The sequence below is a fragment of the Notamacropus eugenii genome, chromosome 1, assembly GCF_028372415.1.
Source record: "Notamacropus eugenii isolate mMacEug1 chromosome 1, mMacEug1.pri_v2, whole genome shotgun sequence".
NCBI lineage: Eukaryota > Metazoa > Chordata > Mammalia > Diprotodontia > Macropodidae > Notamacropus > Notamacropus eugenii.
In genome coordinates this window covers 204,942,800-204,965,858 of record NC_092872.1, presented here as the reverse complement: position 1 = coordinate 204,965,858, position 23,059 = coordinate 204,942,800, and the positions used below count along the sequence as shown (strand labels likewise).

Here is a 23,059-nt window from a genome sequence, read left to right as displayed (position 1 = left end):
CAGTGCAGATCTGATTATATCATGCCTCTGCTCAAAAAGCTTCAGTGATCTCTATTGCCTCCAGGACAAAGCACAAAGTCCTCAGCATGACATAGAAAGTGCCCCCACGGTTGTGGTCTTACCTAACTCATCAGACTTATTTTTCCCTGCCCATGCTCTCTGGACATACATACACACACACACACATACACACACACGTATATATGTATGTATATATAATATGTATATAATGTGTATGTATATGTACACATACACATATTTATCTAACTGAATGTAAGAACTTCAGGATATGGGCCATTTTGTTATTTTTGTCATATACTCCACTTAAAACAGTGTCTTGTTCTTACTAGATGTTTAATAAATGTTTTTTGAACTGAGCTGAGTCAACAATGAGTCAATGGTGAGACACAAGCCAAAAAAAGCAAATGTGATCTTAAATGTCATAAGAGATATGGAATGTTCACCACACTGGAGGTGACGGACCTACTGTACTCTGCCCTTGTTATATCCTGTGTCAGGCAACAACCATTTAGTAAATCTTTTGTAGGTGCCAGACATTGTGTTAAGTGCTGGGGGTATAGAAAAAATCACAAATTATTCCTGTCCTCAGGGACATCATAATCAAACTAAGGGAACCAAACATGAAGATAATAACGTATATATATGATATATACAGAGTAGTTGGAAGCCAATCACTAAGGGCAGCTAGGTGGCCCCATGGATAGAATGCTGTTCCTGGAGTGAGGACGAATCATCCTCCTGAGTTCAAATCTGGCTTTAGACAATAGCTATGTGACTGTGGGCAAGTCACTTAATCTTGTTTTCCTTAGTTCCTCATCTGTAAAACAAGTTAGAAAAGGAAATGGCAAAGCACTCCAGTGCCAAGAGAACCTCAAACGGGGTCACAAAGAGTCACACACAACTGAAACAACTCCACAACAGCAATCTCAAAAGGGAAGGCACTAGCAGAAGAATTATCAAGGATCAACAGAAAGAAATAAGGCCATTTAGTGATGAGAAGGGAAGAATTGGGGGCAAGGAAAAGAAAAGCTGTCTGAAAGCTTTTGATGATGTGTCGCAAGGAAGAGAGATGATAATTGTTCTGCTTCACCCCCCAGAGAAGAACTTGGAGAAATGGGTGTAAGTTGTTTAAGAGACAGACTGAAGTTCAAAGTAAGGATAAACATTCTAGCAATTAGACCAATCCAAAAAAGGGGTGTAGGCTCCATCAGGTGGTAATGATCTCCCCTTACTTCAGGTCTTCAAGCTGGAGGAACACTTGTTGGGTTCTATGATTCCTTTTAGAAGGAATTCTTGGTCCCGGATTAGATTTAAGAGCCTCTTTCAATTTTAAGACCCAGTGATATCAATGGGTGTCATGGTTATTGGTATATTTATTTTATTTCCCATACTAGATTATAAGCTTTTCAAGGGCAGTACCTAACAATAATGAAAACAAGATGGGAGCAGAAGGGAACAAATATTTATATACCACCTACTATGTGCACTGTGCTAAGGGCTTTTGTTTAACAAATATTATCTCATTTAATTTTCATAAAATTCTTGAGAGGTAGCAGCTGTTATTATCTCCATTTTATTGTTGAAGAAACTGAGATGAACAGAGCTGGAGCAACTTGCCCAGTGTCATACTGATATTAGGTGTCTAAAGCCAAATATGAACTCAGGTCTTTCTGACTCCAGACTCAGTGCTCTATCTACCTGCCACCAGCTGCCTGTGCCTGTAAAGGGCACTTTACAATTAAAAAAACTAGTTCTACACATATAATAATATATGCTCCTGACAACATCCTAGGCATTTGTTATTATTGTGTTCAACTTAAGGAAGAGACATTACAGAGACAACAGACATGAAGTACCCAGACCTGACTTAAAGTATCAGCTGTCACCCACTAGCTTCTCTGTAAAATGATGAGGTCAGGATAAGTAATCTGTAGGGTCCTTCTGCCAGTCTATTATTCTGTGACTATTTTAAGAAACTGTTGAGAAAGAATATAAAGAGACCATTCTAAGGTCACACAGCTATGTATGACATGACAGTCAGGACTTGCACACAGGTCTTCTAGCAGGCACAGTAGAGAGATGACCCTTGGGTTAAGAAGATCTGCATTCAAATCTAGCCTCCGACCCTTACTGGCTATATGGCTGTAGTGCTTAGCTTGTCTACCTCCATTTCCTTAAGTATAAAATGAGGGTAATGACAGCACTTACCTTGCAGGGTTGTTGTGAGGATCAAATGAGATAAAATCGGTAAAGTTCTTAGCACAGTACCTGACACATAGTGGGAGGTTATAAAATACTTGTTTCCTTCAAAATTCTAATCTCTGTCTCTTTCACCTCCCTGCTGGCAAGTGCTGTGCACATAGTAGGTGCTACACAAAATTTTATTATTGTCCTAGAAGAAAGAGCCTTTGGAACAAGAGATCTTAGCCTCCTCTTTTCTGTCATAGACCACTTAGAAGGCTGGATAAAGCCTATGGATTTCTCCTAGTAATGTTTCCAAATGCATAAAATAAAACACAGGATTACAAAGGAAGCCAGTTATATTGAAATAAAGGTGCATATTCTCCCAACCAAGCTCAAGGACTCCATTTAAGTACCCCTGCTTTAGAAAATCATATACACTGATATCTTAAGTGCAGGATAATGGTAACAACTTTTCCAAACCATTTCTTGCAGTGACTGAAAAGTACATATTGCATTTGCCCATTAGCATAAAGAGGCAGAAAAAAGTAGCCCCAGAAAGATAAAACACAATCATAATATTTAACTTGCCATGAATATCCAAAAAGCAAATATGTGCACATTTTGTCTGCCTCCATTAAAAAAAGGAAACAAACAAATTTCATAACTGCAGAAGGAATCCACAGGAGGAAAGATGGTCAAGCCTCCACAGGCTATGGAGCCATGCCTTTCGCAGTTAGAAACATTGCTGGACATGGAGACTCTGAAGGGATGTAGCAGTAAAAATAGCCCTGACCGTGTGAATGGGGCAAGAAGCCATAAAAAATTAATTAGCAAGGTTTAATTCTGAAGTGACACTTGTAGAATTAACGTGCAAAGAGTCTTTCTTTCCTTCCATAGCAGTAGTCATTTTCAGGCTTAATGGAAATTATCCTTAATCATATTTCCTAATGTAGATGGAGAATTTAATTTCAGTTTCTAATGATGACTGCTCAAATTCTATCTGATAATTTCCCCCTATTTTTTATTTGGTCTCTACCATATGCCATATTTCATTAAAATTGTATTTTTTTCATGTCCCACTGGTCATCAAATGAATTGCAACAGCTAAACTGCCAGGGAAATTGCTTACTGCTTGAGGAAAATACATCTAATGGAATGTACAAATTAAAAAAAAAATGTTCAATGCAGAGAAGTGTAGTATGTTATTATATAATTATAACCTATCAGGGCTGGAAAGGGCCTCAGAGACCTAATCCAGTGCCTTCATTTTTACAGGTGAGTAAACTGAGACCCAGAGAGTTGAAGTCATTTACCTAAAGTTACGCATCTGGTTAATGACAAAGTTGGTGTAAAAATGCAGGTCTCCTGACTTCTGGATGAATGTCCTTTTTACCATCCTGGGAAATCTCCCTTAATGAATAAGTCAAATTACAAATGAGAAATGAGACGTGGAGAAGACATGAAATCTAGGGTCTAGGTGGTACGACAAGAGCCACTATCTGTGATCTGCTTTGTTGAGGGACCACACTATTTATGTGTGCTTGGTTTTAATCATTGGCTATGGGGAAAGTCCTCCACTGGGAGTTAAAGAATCACTAGATTTTGGAACCTGAAAGATTGCTGGTTCTAGGTCAGCTTCCTTACTTGACAGGAGACAAGACTGAGGGCTTGAGCAGTGAAGTCATTTCCTCACAGTCAGGGGTAGAATTTTAATCCAAGTCTTCTGATTCCAAAGCCAGGGTACGTTCTTGCACTCCTCTGGAGCTCCTCATAAAACCTCTTCATTCTGGATAATCACTTCAGCCCTCTCACTCAGAACTCATACCTCAGTGGACTCAGAAGTATTTTCTGCTCCCTGGGCCCTCTCAGAGCACCCCATTAAAGGAGGGTTCAAAGACAACAATCTCTTTACTCCTAATGAGGCTACACTCCTCTGGCCTCCATCATGCTGTGGAGGTATCTCCCTCTTTTTCTGCATCCATTTTGTCTTCTCCATTAGAATATAAGATCCTTGAGGGCAAGGACCATCTTTCTACTTGTCTTTATATTCTCAGCGCTTTAGCACAATGACTGGCATATAGTAATCTGTTAATAAAAATGTTTGTTGACTGACTGACTTAACTTCTACAACACTGCACTGGGGATTTGTTTTGCCAAAAAACTCCTGTGTGAAATGAAGGGGCTAGAAATATCTAAGTCTGAATCAGGCCTTTGATACTTATTGGCTATTCAGCCATTATCAAATTACTTAACCTCTCTGAGTCTCAGTTTCCTCATTTGTAAAATGGAGAGTACCTACCTAATGCTACAGACTGTATGGCATTAAGGGTAGAGAGCTACCCTCGGGGTCAGGAAAACCTGGGCTCAAGTCTAGCCCCAGACAAATAATGGGCTTCTTGTTTTGTTTTGGTTTTTGACCCAGGCCTGCCACTTCAAGGTCTTGGTGTCCCAAGTTACTCTCTAAGGCTGTAAACTGCCAAGAAAGTACCTAGAGGGAGTTTCCTCAGAGGGTAGTTAGGTCTAATCTCTTCCCACTTACTGCAAGGGGATATTTCAGATGGAAATAAGACATTCCGCAAAAATAGCTTTGCAAACTTCAGAGCTTTATATAAATGCCAGTTGGTGGTGTTGTCAATCTCTAGAGGTCTCAGTTTCTTTATCTTTCAAATGAGGACTTTTTTAACTGACCTTTACATAGCACTGTAGAGATGGCAAAGCACTTTTCATTCCTTATCTCATTGGAGCTTCAAAAGAGAATCTGTCTTCTAGCCTTAGCCCTGGTACTCACTGGTGCATCCGCAAAATAAGGGATTTGGAATCAAACTCTGTCTTCTCCAAACTTTCTTGTTTCTGTTGAGGGCATTGCCAGTTACCCAGATTCAAAATATGGACCATTAGAGCATCTTCTTCTTGAGGACAGGGACTGTTTTTGCCTTTCTTTGCGTCCTTGTTGCTTAGCACAGTGCCTGGAAAGTACTAAATGCTCAATAAATACTTGTTGATTTACTGGTTGATAGTAATGACTATGTTCTACTGTTCCTGCTCCACCATCTCCTTGTGTCCAATCAGTTTCTGGGTCATACTGATTCTTCCTCTATGCCACCTCTCACAAGGATCTGCTTCCTTCCACTCAGGTAGCCACCAGCCTGATTCAATGACCCTCCTCAGCTCTGGCCTAGACTATCAAAATGACCTCTTAATCCATCTCCCAGCATCCTGTCTCCTCCCTCTCTGATCTATCCTCTCCACAAATGCCAAACTGATATTCCAAAAACGCAGATATCACTGTATCACTCCCTCACTCGGATCCCCAGGGGTTCCCTATTGCCAGTAAGAGATAATGTGAACTTCTCACAGTTTGGCCTTCAAGGTTTTCCCACACCTTTCCAGCATTATTTCATGGTCTTCCTCTTTACACTGCCTAAATGCAATGAAAAGGCACAGTGGATACAGAACTGGGCCTGGAGTCAGAAAGATCTGAGTTCAAGTCTGGCCTCGGACACTTACTAGTTGTGTGACCCTGGGCACACTGTTAGCCTGTTAACCTCTGTTTGCCTCCATTATTTCAACTATAAAATGGTGATAATAATAATAATAACTACTCCACAGGGATGTTGTGAGGATCAAATGAGATACTATCTGTAAGGGACTTAGGACAGTGCATAAGAAAGCTTGTCCCCCCTCCCTTTCTTCCCCTCTTTACACAGTGATCTAGTCAAACTGGTCATCGAGCTGCTCTCCATGGAAAATATTCCATCTCCTGCCTCTGACAGGTGGTTTCCTCCTTGTCCACCTCCCCAACCCCAAGCTGGGACACATTCAGTCTCCTTTTCTGCCTCACAGAGTTCATAGTTTCAGCTAAGGATTCTATGAGAGAATACAGCTCAGGTGAGCTGTCTTTCCTAATTCCACTAGCCGTTGGCACTTTTTCCCCCTGAGAGTATCAGGGACAATGGCATATTCCTTTTTATGTGTTAAATTACATACAACTCATTTCACCAGGGGCAATATAAGCTCCGTGTGCTCAGGGGCTGTCACCAGTACAGCTACGGTGCTTAATAAATGCCTGCTTGAATTCATACACATCTAGCACCCTCTCCCCTACATTTGGGGTGTCACACTCACGACTATTCCCAAGTGCAGCCAGATTAAAATGTAGTTGGGAAATGTTTAACAAAATAAAAATACAATAAAACATAGCTAATGTTAATTGGTAGTTTTCTAACTCAATAAGCAGCCCATAGGATCTGTTTCTGTTTCAGAGCTACACCACTGCAGAGAACTCCACTGCCTACCCAAAAATCTGCCCTGCCTACCTCAAAGCACTGTTGTGATTCAGGAAGCACCAAAATGCTTCGTAAGACCCAAAGTCTCCTATAAATGTGAAATACCAGAGATATTATTGTTGGAGAAAACTCAAGATTTCCTGATCTCTGAGCCAATCAGGTGGAATTAAATGCTCCATGGACAGCATGACTCGTTTGTTCGTACTTCTCCAAGAAAGCTGACAAGCAAACCTATCCAGAGCAGTAAAGGGAGGTTGGCGTACTGGCAGGAGGCCTGTGGGAGAAGGTGACTACCTACGAGTAGATTTCATCCCTGAGTCACTACATTAGCCTTCTCTGAAGGCACGTGGAGGTGGAGGAGATTTCATGAATTGGTGCTTGTAGAGTCTTCTGAGATTTTCCAAAAATAAACATAAGAGCATAATGACTCTGCAATGAATGAGACTGTGCCATTGTAAGCAAAGAGATTTTACCCACGAGGTTGCAAAAGGCAAAAAGGGAACTGGGTTCACTTCATTTGACTTTGCAATGCTTTTTTGCTGTTGTTACAAGGAGATGGAATCATTGAGGACAGGAGCTGAATCTGAGTCTTCTTTACCTTCTCAGCATATAGTGTGGTGCCCTGAACTTAAAGTAGGGTTAGGAATCTGTTGAATCAATCATGTATTTACTAAACCTGAAAGTGTTTGGGAAAAGGTCCAAAGTAGGGAGAGGATAATTTTTCAAAATTAAAGTGACAATGGGCAAAGTAGATGAGAGTGAGGAAAGAAACTTTTATAAAACTAATTTTGTGCAAAAAAGGAAGGAAAGAAAGAAAGAAAGGAAGGAAGGAAGGAAGGAAGGAAGGAAGGAAGGAAGGAAGGAAGGAAGGAAGGAAGGAAGGAAGGAAGGAAGGAAGGAAGGAAGGAAGAAAGAGAAAGAAAGAAAGAAAGAAAGAAAGAAAGAAAGAAAGAAAGAAAGAAAGAAAGAAAGAAAAGAAAGAAAGAAAGAGAAAGAAAGGAAGAAAACAAATATGGTGCCTTAGACAAAGCAGCTACTTTCAGTGGAAGGCCAGCTATTATCAATCTCCACTTAAAAGAGCCTCCTTGTGCTAGGGCTATAGATAGCAAGGTGAAGTGGGAGTTGACAAAGGCCTTTGTACTTTTAATAACTTGTACTTTTCCCTAAAGACTTACTTCCAGCTTAAACTCATTATTTAAACTCAGTAAGCTTTTCAATTTGCCTACCCCCCCCCCACACACACACACATTATTTTATATCTTTAACCAATCCTACAACCAAAGACTTAAGGAGGGACCTCAGATATCATCGGGCCCAAAACAACTATTTTACAAATTAGAAAAGTAAGACCCAACCAAAGGAATTGATTTGCCTAAGTAGTCAGAGCCTGAGAGCAGGATAATGGAGATTGTAGCTCAACTCCTTCACTCCCATTGCAGCAATACTCACTTCCTGGAGATCTGTAATTCAATCCCTGACTCCACGCATGTGGGCTCTTCCTCCAACAACATAGTTTGTACCTTCTCCATGTCCTTCAGATCCCCAGCAAAGGACAGAGAAAGATAAGAGATGGGCCAGCAATATGACTAAGCTTTGACTTAAAGGCACCAGGTTGGAAGAATTTCCCAGAAGTGATTCTAGAAGCAACACAATCTCCCTTCCCCCCATTTTTAACAGCCTCTTATCAGTCCCATAGCAATAAAACCTCTTTGTATGCCTAAAGTTCCTGTTACCTTTCTTTTTCCCAAAGACCTTTGAATGCTTTAACAGTTGTGAAAAAGTAAAACATCCTGAGAAAGACCAGTGAGCATCTTGTAGTAGCAAAAGGACTGAATTGGGAATCAAGAGACCTGGGTTTGAATAATGACTACTGTATTGACTAGCTGTGTGACTTGAGTAAGACATTTCAACTGTCCAGATCTGTTTCCTCATCTATAAAATAGGGGAACTGCACTAACTTCTAAGACATCTTCCAACTCTAAAAATCTATTGAATGATAAGTTAATACCAAAGTTAGGGCTAGAGCTCAAGTTTCCTGACACTCAGATCTGGGCTTTTTCTAGTGGGATCTTAGAAGGTATGATGTCTTCAGAAGTCCTGAAGAGCCGTCCATTCCTATTATGTCACTTTTAAAGTATCTACCCGAAATGCTCAGGAGAAACTGAGGCATAAGAGGACAAATGGCTTAAAACTCTTTCTATGGTATTTTTAAAAGATAATTTAAGACCAAGTGTTCTTCCAAAGTAGGCAAGTATGTGTGCACCTTGAGTTGTTTTTTCAGCCCCTGAAACCCGACACCCAATTTCACCTAGATGAGATGAGACATGAAATATATACCACTGTCAGGTTTAAGGAGAATAATCCTGAGGTGTGAAATAGAAATTCCCCAGTCAGACTGTATCTACTCAGGCAGAGTAAAGGGAAGGATACCTTGATTATCTGAAAATGCTGTTGTTAAAGACAGGCACCACTAGAGAATTCAGACCCTAGATTCTTCTATTTCCTTTTCCAGACATAGTAAAACTTCTATCACAGTTCTTTTTCTTTCTCTGTGCTTTCATGATAAAGTGATAAAATATAAAACACCAATCTGATAGCAGGGATATATTCAAAGATGAACTCTCCAGGGCACATCAAAGGGTCATTACAAATTCAGTCTAATTGCCTACACCACTCCCATATCATAAAAATATACAGGGAGAAACAATGGTCATAATGGCACCCTAAGGATCAGAGAGATCCTTAATATCCTTTTGAATCATCAAAAAAATCACTCAGGCATAGCTAGTGTTATTTTAATATCAAATGTCTTAATTTATTTGATTTCCATGAAAACAGATCATGCACACATATACAGGGTATCCCAAAAGTCTTAGTGAAGTTTAAAGCTCTAATAACTGAAAGACTTCAAGGACACCCTGTGTGTGTATGCACATATGCACAGATGGATAGATAGAGCTCTGTGTATGTATGTGTGCATATATAAACATTTGTTGTTCAGCCATTCAGTCATGTCTAACTACATTGTCCATGGGTTTTCTTGGCAAAGATAGTGCAGTGGCTTGCTATTTCCTTCTCCAGTGGATTAATGCAAAACAGTTTAAGTGATTTGCCCAGGGTCACATAACTAGTAACTGTCTGAGGCCAAATTTGAATTCAGGTCTTCCAAAATACAGATCCAGCACTCTATGCGCTGAGTCACCTAACTGCCTCCTATATACAAACAAATTTATATATATACATATGTATATACACTCACCCTAACCCTCATTCCCCAAGCATTGGTGGAAAGTGGGAATATGATATTAATTCTTCACCTTTCTATTCCCTTTCACCATACTGCAGTAGAAAAGCTAATCTTTTGGTCTTCCCTAGGTCCAGCTCTTGTTGGCATATGGCAACATCCTGATTGTAAATGGGATCTGATGTGTCATTAGGTAAAAAAGTGAATCTCCTCTCTAGTTCTAGATCAGTTATCCTCTGGTTTCATAGTATTGTGTACTCTTAGACAATTATTATAAAATTTCTAGTTTCCATGATTTCATTGGTGTAGGGACCGTCTCCTCTAGAGTATATGGCCCCTCTGTGCCTTAATAGAGGGTCTTCATGAGTTGCTGTGACTGAAAAAAAAAAACAACCTCTTACCTAATGACTAATCTCCTGATAATGAGTCCCTCTGAACTTAGATAGAATTGCTTATCTTGCACAGCAGAAAAGAGTTAGTGGGCTTAAGTTCAAAACAGCTCTTCACCTTCCTAAATATCTAACTGTGGACAAGTCACTTAGACATTCTTAGCTTCAGCTTTGTTTTCTACAAAATGAGGCATCTGTACAAGACATCCCCTAAGTTCCTTTCTAGCTTTCATCCCTTTCTATCTCTATGATCCTAAAATCTGTCCAAATGAGTTTAGCAGGACCTTCCAGAAAGTGCACAATGCTGCCATAATCTGTAAGCCTCTGTGGCCCTTCCATGACATAAGGTGGCATCAGGACAGGATTTTAGTGAATCTTCATGCATCTCTAGTTTACCCTACATTATTCATAGTTGTGTACATGTCTTATCATTCCTATTAAATTGTAAACTCTTTAAAAGCAGAATAGTATTTTGCCTTTCTGGTTCACTATTTCTTTATCTGTAAATAAGGCAGTTGGAATAAATGATTTCTGATGTTTGTTTTAGCTTTAAATCTCTGGATCTTAAAGACCCTATCATCTTTACCTTTTTACCTCCTCCAATGCCTGGCATCATGTCATATGCATGGTAAATGCTTAATAAATGTTTGCCAAATTAATGAAGTAATGAAAATTCTAATGGACAAAAACCAAATAAGTGATAAATACTAGAAATTCTCTCATCCCATTATTAGTGTGGTAACTATAGAAACCATCTTTTAGAGAATGAAAACTCACGTCAGAGTTACTTGAGTCTGTTCTTTTAATTTTAAATTTAAGGTGACAGAATTCCATGATCGTATGGTGATGAGAAGAGGAGAAAAAGACACTGATTACTACCTCAATTATAATGTATAAAAAGTCTTAAAATAAGTATATAGGTATACATAGATAGAATGTCCTGTAAGTCTTGGTGTGGTTTGTAAAGCTTTCCAAAAGAGAAAACAAGTTACACTGAGACTTTTAGGATGTCCTGTACATAAACACATAGCTAAAGCTATGCATGGACAGTCTCAAAGGTAAGTCTGAGAACTTCTGTCATAAGGGGCATCATCAAAGAAATGTATAACTGAAAAAGGAACTAGACTGCTCCTGGAATACTATACGGATGCCTAAGAACTACGCTAATAGCCACAAAACATAAAAAAGACCTAGGACTGACTTCTAACATGTTGGGTGATTCCTCTACGGAGAATTCATGAAAGTAAAATTTTTAAAAAGAATCACTCAAAGGGAGAAGGCTTGGACTGGATGCCATCTTCACTCCCTGCCTGGGTGCATACTTTGGACGTTAGCATAACCCCTATGTCAGGTCCTTCCCTTTCCCATCTTTGCTTGATTGTCTTCCCCCATTAAATTGCAAGGTCCTTGAGGGCAAGGGCTACTTTTTCACATTTGTATCCCCAGTGCTTAACTCAGTGTCTGGCCCATAGTAGGCAGTTAGTAAACATTTATTGACTGACTGACTGCCTTTGTGGAAAATAAAACCATGTTGATGATGAAGCCATCGATTCTTTTAGGAATTAAAATATGTATTGCTAGATGTCAGAGAATGACTGTTGAGGTAAACTCCAATCACAGGACATTCAAAGAATCATCTGTTTTGATAATGTTTCACATGTGGCTAATGAATCATCAAGTATTTTATTAAGTGCCTACTATATGCCAGGCATCATGCTACTGCTGGGCATACAAAGAAGAAAGAAAAGTCCTTTTCTTCAAACTTGAAATCTATTGGGGAAGACAATAAGTGCATATAAACATAGGTATACAAAATATGTATGAAATAAATATAAAGATAGGGCATCAGGAAATATTTCATGTATAAAGATGAGATAAGTTGATCTTTGAAGGAAATCTGTAAGAGATGGTGAGTAAAGGGGGTGTACCAGGCTTGTGGGACAGCTCCTGCACAATGACATGGGGAAAGAAGATAGAGGGTTATACGTAAGGAACAGCAAGAATGATAATTTGGTTAGACCACAGAACGAATGAAATAGAACAAAGGAAAGGGAATAACTGTGCAATAAGGTTCAAAAAGTGAGTTGCAGCCAGGTTGGGAAGGGCCATCATTGCCAAAGAATGGAGTCTGAAATTCAGCCTAGATGTTTTAAGAAAGCTCCCGAGCTTATTAAGTAGAGGAATGAGCTGGTGAGACTAGTGCACAGGGGAAAGCTTTGTAGAGGTATAGTGGAGTAGGGAGGTAAGAGACCAATTAGGAGGCTCTTACAGTAGTCTATGTAAAAGTCAAAGTAGTCCTGGACTAAGGTAGCCTTGAGAATAGGAAAGAGGACAGATACAAGAAATATTACAGAAGTAAAACCAATAAGACTTTATAACTTACTGGTTACAACAGGGTACAGGAGAGTGAGGAGTCAAGTATGACTATAATGCAGGGAACATGCTGCTGGTGACATGGAGGTAATAATTAGCATTCTTAATATTTTAGTAATGCTAATTTTAAAATTTTGTCTGTCCCACATTCTTTGAAGGGAATAAAAATTCATCTTTTTCTGATCATGATTAAGGCTCCAAGGCAGGCTATATTTGTCCTCTATATTTCTCTAGCACCAAACTGGTGTTTCCATTATAGCTACCCAGTTTCATAGGTGTTTAATGATGATGTACATCTTTAATTTAAACTATCTTTAGTTTAAAAACCGAAACTCTTAGTGCTAGAATCCCATTAGTTACTGAGGGTATCTTCTCAGACAAAACTCTGCTGATAGAACTATGACTAGTTGAGAGTCAATTTGTCTTTACCTTTATCATCCTTTCTCCCTTTAAGTAAACACCCTATGTGGAGGAGCTACCCAGATTTGGAGCCAGACAATTCAATATCATATAAAATTATCTGAATCTCAAGGAGACTTTGCCTGAGACAATAATAATTAGGCAATTTTCATGAATAGGTTTAAGACAAAACTGGGGGTGCCTTATGTTGAGGCTGATGAAATAAAATTTGTATGAACACATGCAATTTAAACTAGGCCATCTCATTTCCTGTTTGATGATTGTTTTTACATTTTCATAAAATGAGACATGTAGGTGGTATAACATACAGAGCATTGGACTTAGGAGTCAGGAAGACCTAAGACTGAATCCTTCCCCAGACACTCACTAGTTGCTTTAACCTGAATAAATTACTTAATATCTCTCACAATCAGTTTCCTCATCTCTCAAATGGGGATACTAATACCATCTACCCTGCTGGGTTGAAATGATAAAGTGATTTAATATATGTAGAATGCTTTACAAACCTTGAAATACTGTATCTATACTAGTTATTATTACTATTAAATGGTAATGACAATAGATTCAGTTACTCTGACACACATTTACATTATGGCCTATCTAAGACAAAGAAAAATTGCTATCAAAAGTACATTTATTTTAAAAAGAGGAATTTCCTAAATGAACAAACTTATAACAATTATTTGGACAACAAAGTTTGACTATTAGGATTTTAATGGTGCCTTGAAAATGGTAATTTACTAAAAGTCTCTTACAAAGGTGAAAGCATTGGTGAGCATGATACTCTCTCTCTCTCTGTTCCTCTCTCCTTCTCCCACCAGTATGTCCTCTGCTAGAACAGAATGGAAATATGATTAGTGGGACCTCAAACAAAGACTTGAAACATAACCTGCTTTGATTTCTCCCTCTCACTAAAGGAACTTCCCCTCCTTCAGAGGTTTGTGCTCAAGCCACTGTGAAACATGAAATGGTAAGGATCTTGCTGGTGGAATTCAGAGGACTTCTTTTCCTTTTTCCTCTTGCCCCACTTTCAATTGCTTGATTGATGGGACTAGCACCTTTAAAACACAAATGTAAGATTATAGCTCTAAAGTCTGAAGGAATCTCAGAGGCCATATAGTCCAGCTCCTCATTTTACAATAGAGGAACATGAGGTTGAGGACTGTGTCCAAGGTTACACAAGCAATAAAAGTCAGAGGTAATATTTGAACCCAAATCTTCTCATGTTTTCCTCATTTATTAAATGGTCAGATTGGACTAGCCACCTAGGTGGCTAGAACTGAAGTCAGGAAGACCCTGAGCTCCAAACTAGTTCAAAGCATTTACTGGAAGAGTAACCTTGAGCAAATAACTTAATCTTTGTCTGCGTCCATTTCCTCATTTGTAAAATGGGGAAAACAGCATTTACACCCCCCAAGAGGCAATGTGAGGATAAAATTAAATAATGTTTAAAAAGAGCTTTGCAAATATTAAAGTGCCAGCCATTATTGCTGTTGTTGCCTAAAGTAACTTCTAGTTCAAGATATATCATCTTTATTTTTCTATTATTCCAAAATCTGTGTTTTTTCAACAATGCCACATTAATTCAATCTAAAAAAAAAAATTAATAGTACCCACTATGTGTATGACAGTATACTAAGTGTTAACTATTACAATCTTGGCATATCTCTTCAAAATTATGGATACTTGCACACACATAAAAAAACAGAAAGAATTCAGCAACCCTATAGCTATTGTTTTTGAAGAAATATTGTTTCAAAATACATCAAAACCTAGATACATTAATTTGTATTTGTATAAATCTCTGAGTCAAGTTTTAGTTCCCTCATCTGTAGAATGGAGAAAAGAACACTTGAGGCACCTCACCAGGTATTTCTGAGGAAACCCTGTAAACATATGTAAACATCAGATAAGTTATTACTGTTGTTATCATTATTAATGTCCACAGTAAGGCAGTAACTTCCCCCAAACTTGTTAGGCTCTTCTTGCTATTTCTGTGGTGCAGGTTATTCCTCTCTTAGCCTAAGCAGGCAGTGAAATTTCCAGAGGACTCCTGTTTGGTGAAAAAACTGACTGGTCTGGACCCCCAACGAGGAAACACCATCATGTTCAAATCATAGGATTTGGATCAAAGGTCATTAGAGGTCATCTAATTTAACACTCGTGATTTACATATGAATTAAAGTAGTCCACCAAAGATGAAGTGACCAGTCCAGAATTACATGAGGTGAATGTAGAACAGCAGGGATTCAAACCCAGATTTCCTGACTACAAATGCAGGGTTCTTTCTCTAAGACCACATTTTCATCTTTCCTACTTTGAAATTTAAATGCAGCTCTCTTATTAACGAGCAGTAATAGCTAATAAATAGAAACTATTCCAACTTGAGCATCTATTTTAGTTGATCCTAGCAGGAAACTTGACCCTGATTTATGAAATTTGATAACTCTTTACTATTTCAGGAAGTAGCTCCAGGCTCCTTGAGTATAAGAGACATGCTAATTTGCATATATCACTACCCCACAGCCAAACTCTCAAGGATTGTCAGCACCACCTGTTCTCACAGGAAGTGACACCATCAGTACCATCAGCTTTAACTGTGTGGGCTACTCCTGTTAGAGCTCACAAACATTGCCTACGTCAGTATTCACACAGTTACGCAGCCAGCACCCACTTAACTTGGGTCCTAGATGACAAAAATCAAAGATGCTCTCTCTATGGATTCATTAAGGTACTGAAATAACCCATTTGGTGAGGCATTTAATTTATCACTTTTCAGTCTCCTTTCTTGTTACAAGAAAATCTACTGTGAACCAGGAATACCTTAATCAACATTCTCCCCAAGATGTTACATTGGGTATAAAAGTGAATTTAATCATTAGTGTGAGCTGTTGTCTTTTATACTTTATCTCAAGAAACAGTGTAATAATTCAGGTCACAACATCACAAAACTGAAACAAACCCTGTAGCCTCAGAATCACCATCTTTCCTCTGGGAATACCATAAGACAAAAGGATGCATATAGTTAGGAAGCCAGATTACAAATGTCACCATCATGCATTTAGGAAAGGTGTTAAGATATTGATTCAGAACTCTTCCAGAGCCTACTAGAGACTTTCAGAGAAACGGGAATAAGGTGAAACCTCTCTTCTCATGTTGAAGAGAGTGGGGAGATAAGGGCAGAGAGTCAGTAAGAGAGATATGAATATCCTCTAGCAACCCTCTCTGCCTTTGCCTGTATCTCCATAGCTCTGTTTTGGTGGAAACAGTAGAGATCCACTCTCAAACTTTCCCTTCTGTCTTTCTGCAGCCCTCTTCCCCAGACCTACCCATTCCCCTTACCTGGGGTGTATGTCCACGAGCAATACCAGGGTCTGCATGGTGATCACATCAATGCGCTTACAGTGGAATCGGGCCACCTTGAGCACCTTAAGGTACGTGAAACACAGCACGACAAAGGAGAGGAGGAAGCTGAGGGCGTGGAAAACCCCAGTGAAAACACTAAAAGGGACCCGCTCATCATGCCTCTTACTGTACAGGGTGCAGGAGGCATAGAGGTGATGGAAGCCCAGCCAAGAGAGGGAGAGAGCAGCAATGGGAAAGGAGATGGAGTGCAGCCACGTGTAGCCCACTATGAGGGCAGCGTCCTTGTAGCGCATTTTGGAGTGGTAGCTCAGAGGGAAGACCACAGCGACCCAGCGGTCTATGCTGAGGGCAGCCATGCTCAGCATGGAGTTAGTGGTCAAGAAGGTTTCTAGGAAGCCCACGATGTGACAGAGTCTGTCTCCTCCTGGCTGCTGTTTATTAAGCATCCCCGCCAAGGTCAAGGGCATATTGACCACGGTCATCAACAAGTTGCAGCAGGTCAAGTTAAGAATGAAGAGCCCCGGCACTTGCTTACGGATGTCAGGGCTGTAGAGGAAGCAGATCAGCACCACCACGTTGGACAGCAGCGAGACAGCAATCATTCCCACCAGCAGGCAAGCCAAGCTCACGTCCCAAGAGTTCATGGTGTGGCCCTTCAGAGGAGGGACCTGTGGGCAAAACGCACACCTTCCAGACGTCCGAGGAGCATAGTGCGAGGAGAGCTCATCTCCTCACCCCCAGCAGCACTTCTGCCTGGCTTCCCTTTCCTCTTCTAGTAGTCGCTGTCTTGGCCAGAACCATCTTCTCCCGTCTCTTTTCTCCCCTTCTCGCACTGAGCAGCAATTTTGGACACTCCCTCTGCTCTTCTCTCCACCTCAAAAGCCGTTCACAGAAGTTGCCCGGAGCTATGGGGTTAGTTTCCCTTCCACTAGGCAAGGGGAACCAGGGACAGGGCAATCCTGCCTGTGAGCATGACTGTACAGTGCAACCCTGGACCGGGTGGGTCCAGAGAATGCAGGTGTTCTGGGAAGAAGCTTTCCTGAGATCCCTTATCAGCCGGTGCGCAAGTCTCCTCACTCTTCTTCTACTCCCCTCCCTCCTTTCTTCCCCTCCCCTCCTCTCATCTCATTCTCTCTCTCTCTCTCTCTCTCTCTCTCTCTCTCTCTCTCTCTCTCTCTCTCTCTCTCTCTCTCTCTCTCTCTCTCTCTCTGTCTCTCTGTCTCTCTCTCTCTCTGTCTCTCTCTCTCTCTCTCTCTCTCTCTCTCTCTCTCCTCTCTCTCTCTCTCTCTCTTTCTCTCCCCCCCCCCCCTTGTTTCTATGCTTTTTTTCTTATCTGGCTGAAGATAACTGATCAGGCAAGTCATCCCCCCTCCCCAAACACACAGACATTAGCAGCTCAGTGCAGACTGATTGGCTGCCTTCTCCCTCCACCTCCCTCCAGCCTCCCCACCTAGTACCAAAGAAAACTCTCAGTGAGGAGGGTGTCCTCAAAAGCAATGGAAAGGGCTGAATGAAATGATTTAGCAGTCTCATGAGCCCTCTAGGATGGGCTGTATCAGTTCCCACTCACCCCAGCCATCAGACTTTCCCCAAAGCTGTTGCACACTCGCTGACAATTTCTGCCAAGGCTTCCTTCTCTTGCTGAGCAGATTTGGGGAGAGCAAAACCTCAGGTCCCTTAATGGATGACTTGCTTAGAGAGGGCAAAATTCCAGAGACTCCTTATCTTCACTGGCGAAAAAAAAAAAATTCTGGCCATTCATCCTCTAGGGAGCAACACTCAGGTTACCTACCACTCAGAAGGGCTCAAATAATCCTGCTTTTTTGGAAATATAGGTCAAAAGGAGAGGAGTTGTGCATATATGTGTGTTGGGGGTGGGGCTATGCAATTCTACATGTGTAAAATGCTTTTAATCTGAAAACTTAATTATTGCCTTGGCTCTGGGCAAGAACACGATTCTAAAACATATCTCCCTGGGAGGGCTATTGTGAAATGCCCCACCTCCACCCCTCAACCCCCACCACAGCACACACAAGCTAGGGTTAATGAGCAAATTGATCTGATTATTTTCTGTTCAGCATCAAACGCAGATTTCTTGTTCATATGGTTATGGAGCTCATTTCTGTCTATTGTATGAAAGCTCTGTGGATTATATAATGTGCCCTGTGCTCTTCAACAGACATCTCTCCACAGAAACAAAAGGATATGAATGTGTGGTATCACAGGGCTTCAGATCAACATAGGTGCCCCTAGTGAAGATTGTAGCAGAAACAAATTGGCATCAGTGGTCTTAGCCTCCTATGGGGATGACTACCTTACTTTGGAATGTTCTCAAAAGAGACAGCAACAGGGAAAGATTGAGTCAGTTACTAGAAGCATTTGCTTGTCCATGCAAGAAAAGTCCCTATAGCAGAATGGACTTATTCCTTTATGTCTAGAAAAATAAACCTTCCACACAAGGAGACCATGGCCCTTATTGGCTTCATGTAGTCTAATAAAAGCCTTTTCAAAGACTGGGATTATTATACTGGATCACATATCACTGGCCTCAACTAATGTCTGAAGCATCATCACTGAGCTGGAAGGGACCTTAGGTGTCATCTAGGCCAATTCCCTTCATTTCATACAAGGAAGCTATGGCTTCAGGTTTAGTGACTCTCCGAAGAGCAAAGGTAACTGCAGAGCTAGGTGAGATCCAAACCCAGGCTCTCTGACTCCACATTGAACTCTCTCTCCCACATCACGGCCTTTGCCTTTGATGAAATCAAATTCTAAATGGTAAAATCTTGGATTTTTATGATCAAAATCAAGTTAATACTTAGAATCACAGTCTTCTTGCTTCTTTTCTACCCCACCTGATAATCTCCCTCTCTATATGGGGTGGTCATGGTCAGGTTAGGTTTTCATTCCCTCCAGTGTCTGCTGAGACCCACTAATGTGCATCATTTCTTCCTTCTCTGAGTACCCAGAGCACTCTTAACTGCAGCACGCATTTAGCACATGTAACTCTGTATTGTTAGTTGTCTGTAATAATAATGATGATAATAAAGATAATATTGGCTTACATTTAGTACTTTAAAGTTTCCATAGTACTTGATCTCATTTGAGCCTCACTTTTGAGAGAAAGGGGCTACAGGTATTACTTCTAATTTAAAACTTAGGAAACTGAGCTGAGATTTCAGATTCATCACTCTCTCTTACCACCCATATACAGTCGATTGTCAAGTACTTTCATTTCTCCCGTTTTGTGTGTATTTTGCATTTATTTTCTTGTGTATATGTTGTCCCTCTACATGAAGAGAATGGCCAGAATTGTTTCATTTTTTCTTTGTATACTCAGTATCTAGCATACAGCAGATGTTCAAAAATTGCTGGTTGAAATGTATTGAAGGACTTGCCATTGATCATAGAGCTACTGTCAAAACTCAGAGCTCTGTCTCCAAGCCCAGAATTCTATCCACAAGGCCATCTGGGAAGAGCTGAGGCCAAAACATTCATCACCCTGCAGCCAACCTGGGGATGAGGTTCTCAAAACTGAATTAGCTAGGTCGATTTTTGGATGAAATCATGGGGACTGTATGTAAAAGTTTTTCCAGTTTTCTAGTACCTACCAAAGACTGTATCTCACTAGCACATAACACTGGGTCACCTCCATGATGCAAAAGTGCAACATCAGAGTAGGACCTTTTAAGAATCATCCAGGCTGCAGAAAAGATGGAGAATGAATTCACAATTCATGGATAAGACCTGGTAAAACATATAGAAGTTTCTTTTTAATACTTGTCATTGGACAAGATTTCCTTAAACCTCCTGTAAACCATGTCAGAGGGATATGAACTCTTTTTCAAAGCCTACCTTAAGATCTGGTAGCAGCATTTAAAACTCATGCATAGCAGGATTAGGTCCCCTGTAGGCATAAGCTAAGTATATATACAGTGGAGATGGAAGTACAGCATTGCATTACCCTATTCTCTAGATACCCCTGGCCCAGTAATACTCTTTGGAACTCTGGATGTGCTGTGTCTGTTGGTTAAGTGAACTAAATGTCATTTAGCTATAGTGAAACTCTGGGTTCACTGGATGGAGGTTGACAGCTGTTACTTTTCTTTCTCTAGGATCCATAGATCAGTGCTGAAGCTATCCCAAGTATATCTGGGTTCTCAGATACTTCTACATATTTCTGCATTATAGGTTTAAACTTAGGGATCTAGCTGACAGTGAATTCTGTAAACATTCAATAAGTGTTTGGTGACTGAATAATACCCCACTTCTCTCTCTGCCCCCTACTTTCAAAACAATGGTGATTTTAATTTAAAGAGACATTGTTTATAGACAAAGGAACTCAATTTAACAGAATCAGAGATATAGGGCTACAAGAAAAATTAGAGGGCATCTAATGTAACACCCTAATTCTACAGTTGAAAAAAACAGACTATGGGCCATTAATAATAATAACTAGCATTTATAAAGTTCTTTAAAGTTTGCAAAGCACTTTACACATTTTATTTCATTTTGTCCTCATAATAATACTTTGGGTAGGTGCTATGAGTCTCTTCATTTTACAGATGAGGATACTGAGGCTGGTAAAGTTTGAATGACTTGTCCAGGGTCACATAGCTAGTAAATAGCTGAGGAAGGATTTGAACTCATGTCATTCTGCCTCCAATTCTTGTAGACTTCTATTCCTCTAAATTTCACCAACATTCTTACTCTTGTACCCCTCACTATATTTTGAATGGAATTCTGAGGGAGGGGAATTTCCTTTGGAAAAAAGGGAAGCATCAACGCAGGGTGTGATGACCATCACTTTTCCATGCTATATCCAGCAGTAGACTACATGGGGGTGATTACAATGTTTTCACATTCACCAGAGATTTTTAGTAAAATACCATTTTCACAGCACCATTAGAACGCAAGGGACCAAAACCTGGTTGTAAACTTTGTTGTTTTGGAAAAGCTCCTTGGAGAACAAGCAGACTTTTCATCGAATGTAATGATGATGGTGACGATGATAACTAGCATTTGTATATTGCTTTAAAGTTGACAAAGTGCTTGACATCTTACCAAATAAAATAAAAGATGCTATTGTTATCTCCATTTTAGAGATGAGGAAAGTGAGGATGAGAGAAGTTAACTGACTTGCCCTGAATCGTGCAACTATTAAGCCTCTGAGTCAGGACTCAGTCTCAGGTCTTCCTGACTCCAAGTCCAGCGCTCTTTCCACCACTTCACACAGTTTTTCTTGTTGTTCTTCCTTCTTTCTCAGAGAGGACCAATGACATCTGCACAGCACTCAGTGACTTGTTCACAGTCACACAGGTAGTGAACACCAAAGATAAGATTTGAACTCAGGTCCTCCAGTTTCCTGGCCATTGTCCTGTCCAGGGTACCATCTATATTACTTTTTCACAGTGCTCCTTGTGATAGATAATATCTTCACTTTTAGAACTGAGGAAACTGATTTGGAAATGGTTACATAGGAACATAGATTAAGAGTTTGATGGGATGTTGGAAGCCATATCGACCAACTTCTTCATTCTATAGACTGAGACTCATGGAGGTGAAGAAGTGTACCCACTCTCACACAGCTACTAAATGTAGGAGAAGGCAGCTAGATGGTGCAGTGAATAGAGCACCAGTGTAGGAGTTGGGAGAACCTGAGTTCAAATCTCACCTCAGACCCGACACTCACTAGCTGTGTGACCTTGGGCAAGTCACTTAACCCCAAATGTCTCATCCAGGGTCATCTCTGGTCATCCTGATGAATATCTGGTCCCTGGATTCAGATGGCTCTGGAGGAGAAGTGAGGCTGGTGACCTGCACAGCCCTCGCTGACTCAAAACAAAGTCAAGTGCAAGTCATGCCATTATTTCTCTGATGGCATGGTCTTCTTTGGCAACAAAGGATGAACACACACACAAGTGTAGGAGGTAGGATTAGAACGCAGGTTTCTTGACTCTATAATCTGGCAGTGGTCCCACTCCGCCATTCTATTCCCCAAATAGTGATGTCAAGCAGAAAGCACCATATTCACTGTAATCACAATAATCACTGTATGACCTACTCAATGAAAGCCATTTATCGGGCTTTCAATCATCATTTCTATGTATTACTATGTCCAGAGGATTTTTAGCTTTTAGAGTAAATTTATAAATGTTAGCCTTAATTATGATGAAATCAAGTTGATTTAAATTCCCAATGAACCAGAGATTTTTATGCATACAATTCCTATAAAAATGATGCAAGCGATAAGAAAACAAGTTCACATCAGCCTTTTATTTAAAGACAAACAAATAAGCCAGTACTCCAGGGGTTTGTTGTGAGGTTGGGAGCTACATTTTTTTCCTTGTCTTTTTCAGAGCAGCATGGCAGAGACTACATTTAGATTCAGAAAACCTTGGTTTGAACCAGGATTTTGTCATTTCCTATCTTTCTGGTCCTGTGGGAGTTATTTAAATTTTCTGGGCCTCAGTTTCCTCATTTATAAAATAAGGGAAATGGTCTGGATGATCTCTAAATTTCTTTCCAGGCTATACATCTGATCTTCCAGATTTTTTTTCTGATGCCACAAAAGTCTTTGCACTCTTGAAGTTCATTACTCCTGGAATTCTCATATTAGAAGTACCTTCCACCCTGAGGCCTCTTCCTCTGATTTACTGTTTCCTCCCAGAACCTTCATTTTAAGGAGGATGCTCAGGTCAGCAATGTATTTAGTCCAGTCCAGGTGACATGCTTGGTTTTCTGGACTTTTTCTGCCATGTCCTAATAGAGAGTAC

At 40.2% G+C, this 23,059-nt stretch overlaps 1 protein-coding gene across 1 annotated transcript in view; it reads right to left on the bottom strand.

The window, feature by feature from the left end:
* The window catches only part of GPR26 (G protein-coupled receptor 26), a 36,496-nt gene extending 19,569 nt beyond the window's left edge, over window positions 1-16,927 (bottom strand). Inside the window, exon 1 of the mRNA XM_072639105.1 lies at window positions 16,260-16,927. Within this exon, the coding sequence (XP_072495206.1) occupies window positions 16,260-16,927 (668 nt within the window). The remainder of the gene's footprint in view (window positions 1-16,259) is intronic.
* Between the last annotated feature and the right edge of the window lie 6,132 nt (window positions 16,928-23,059).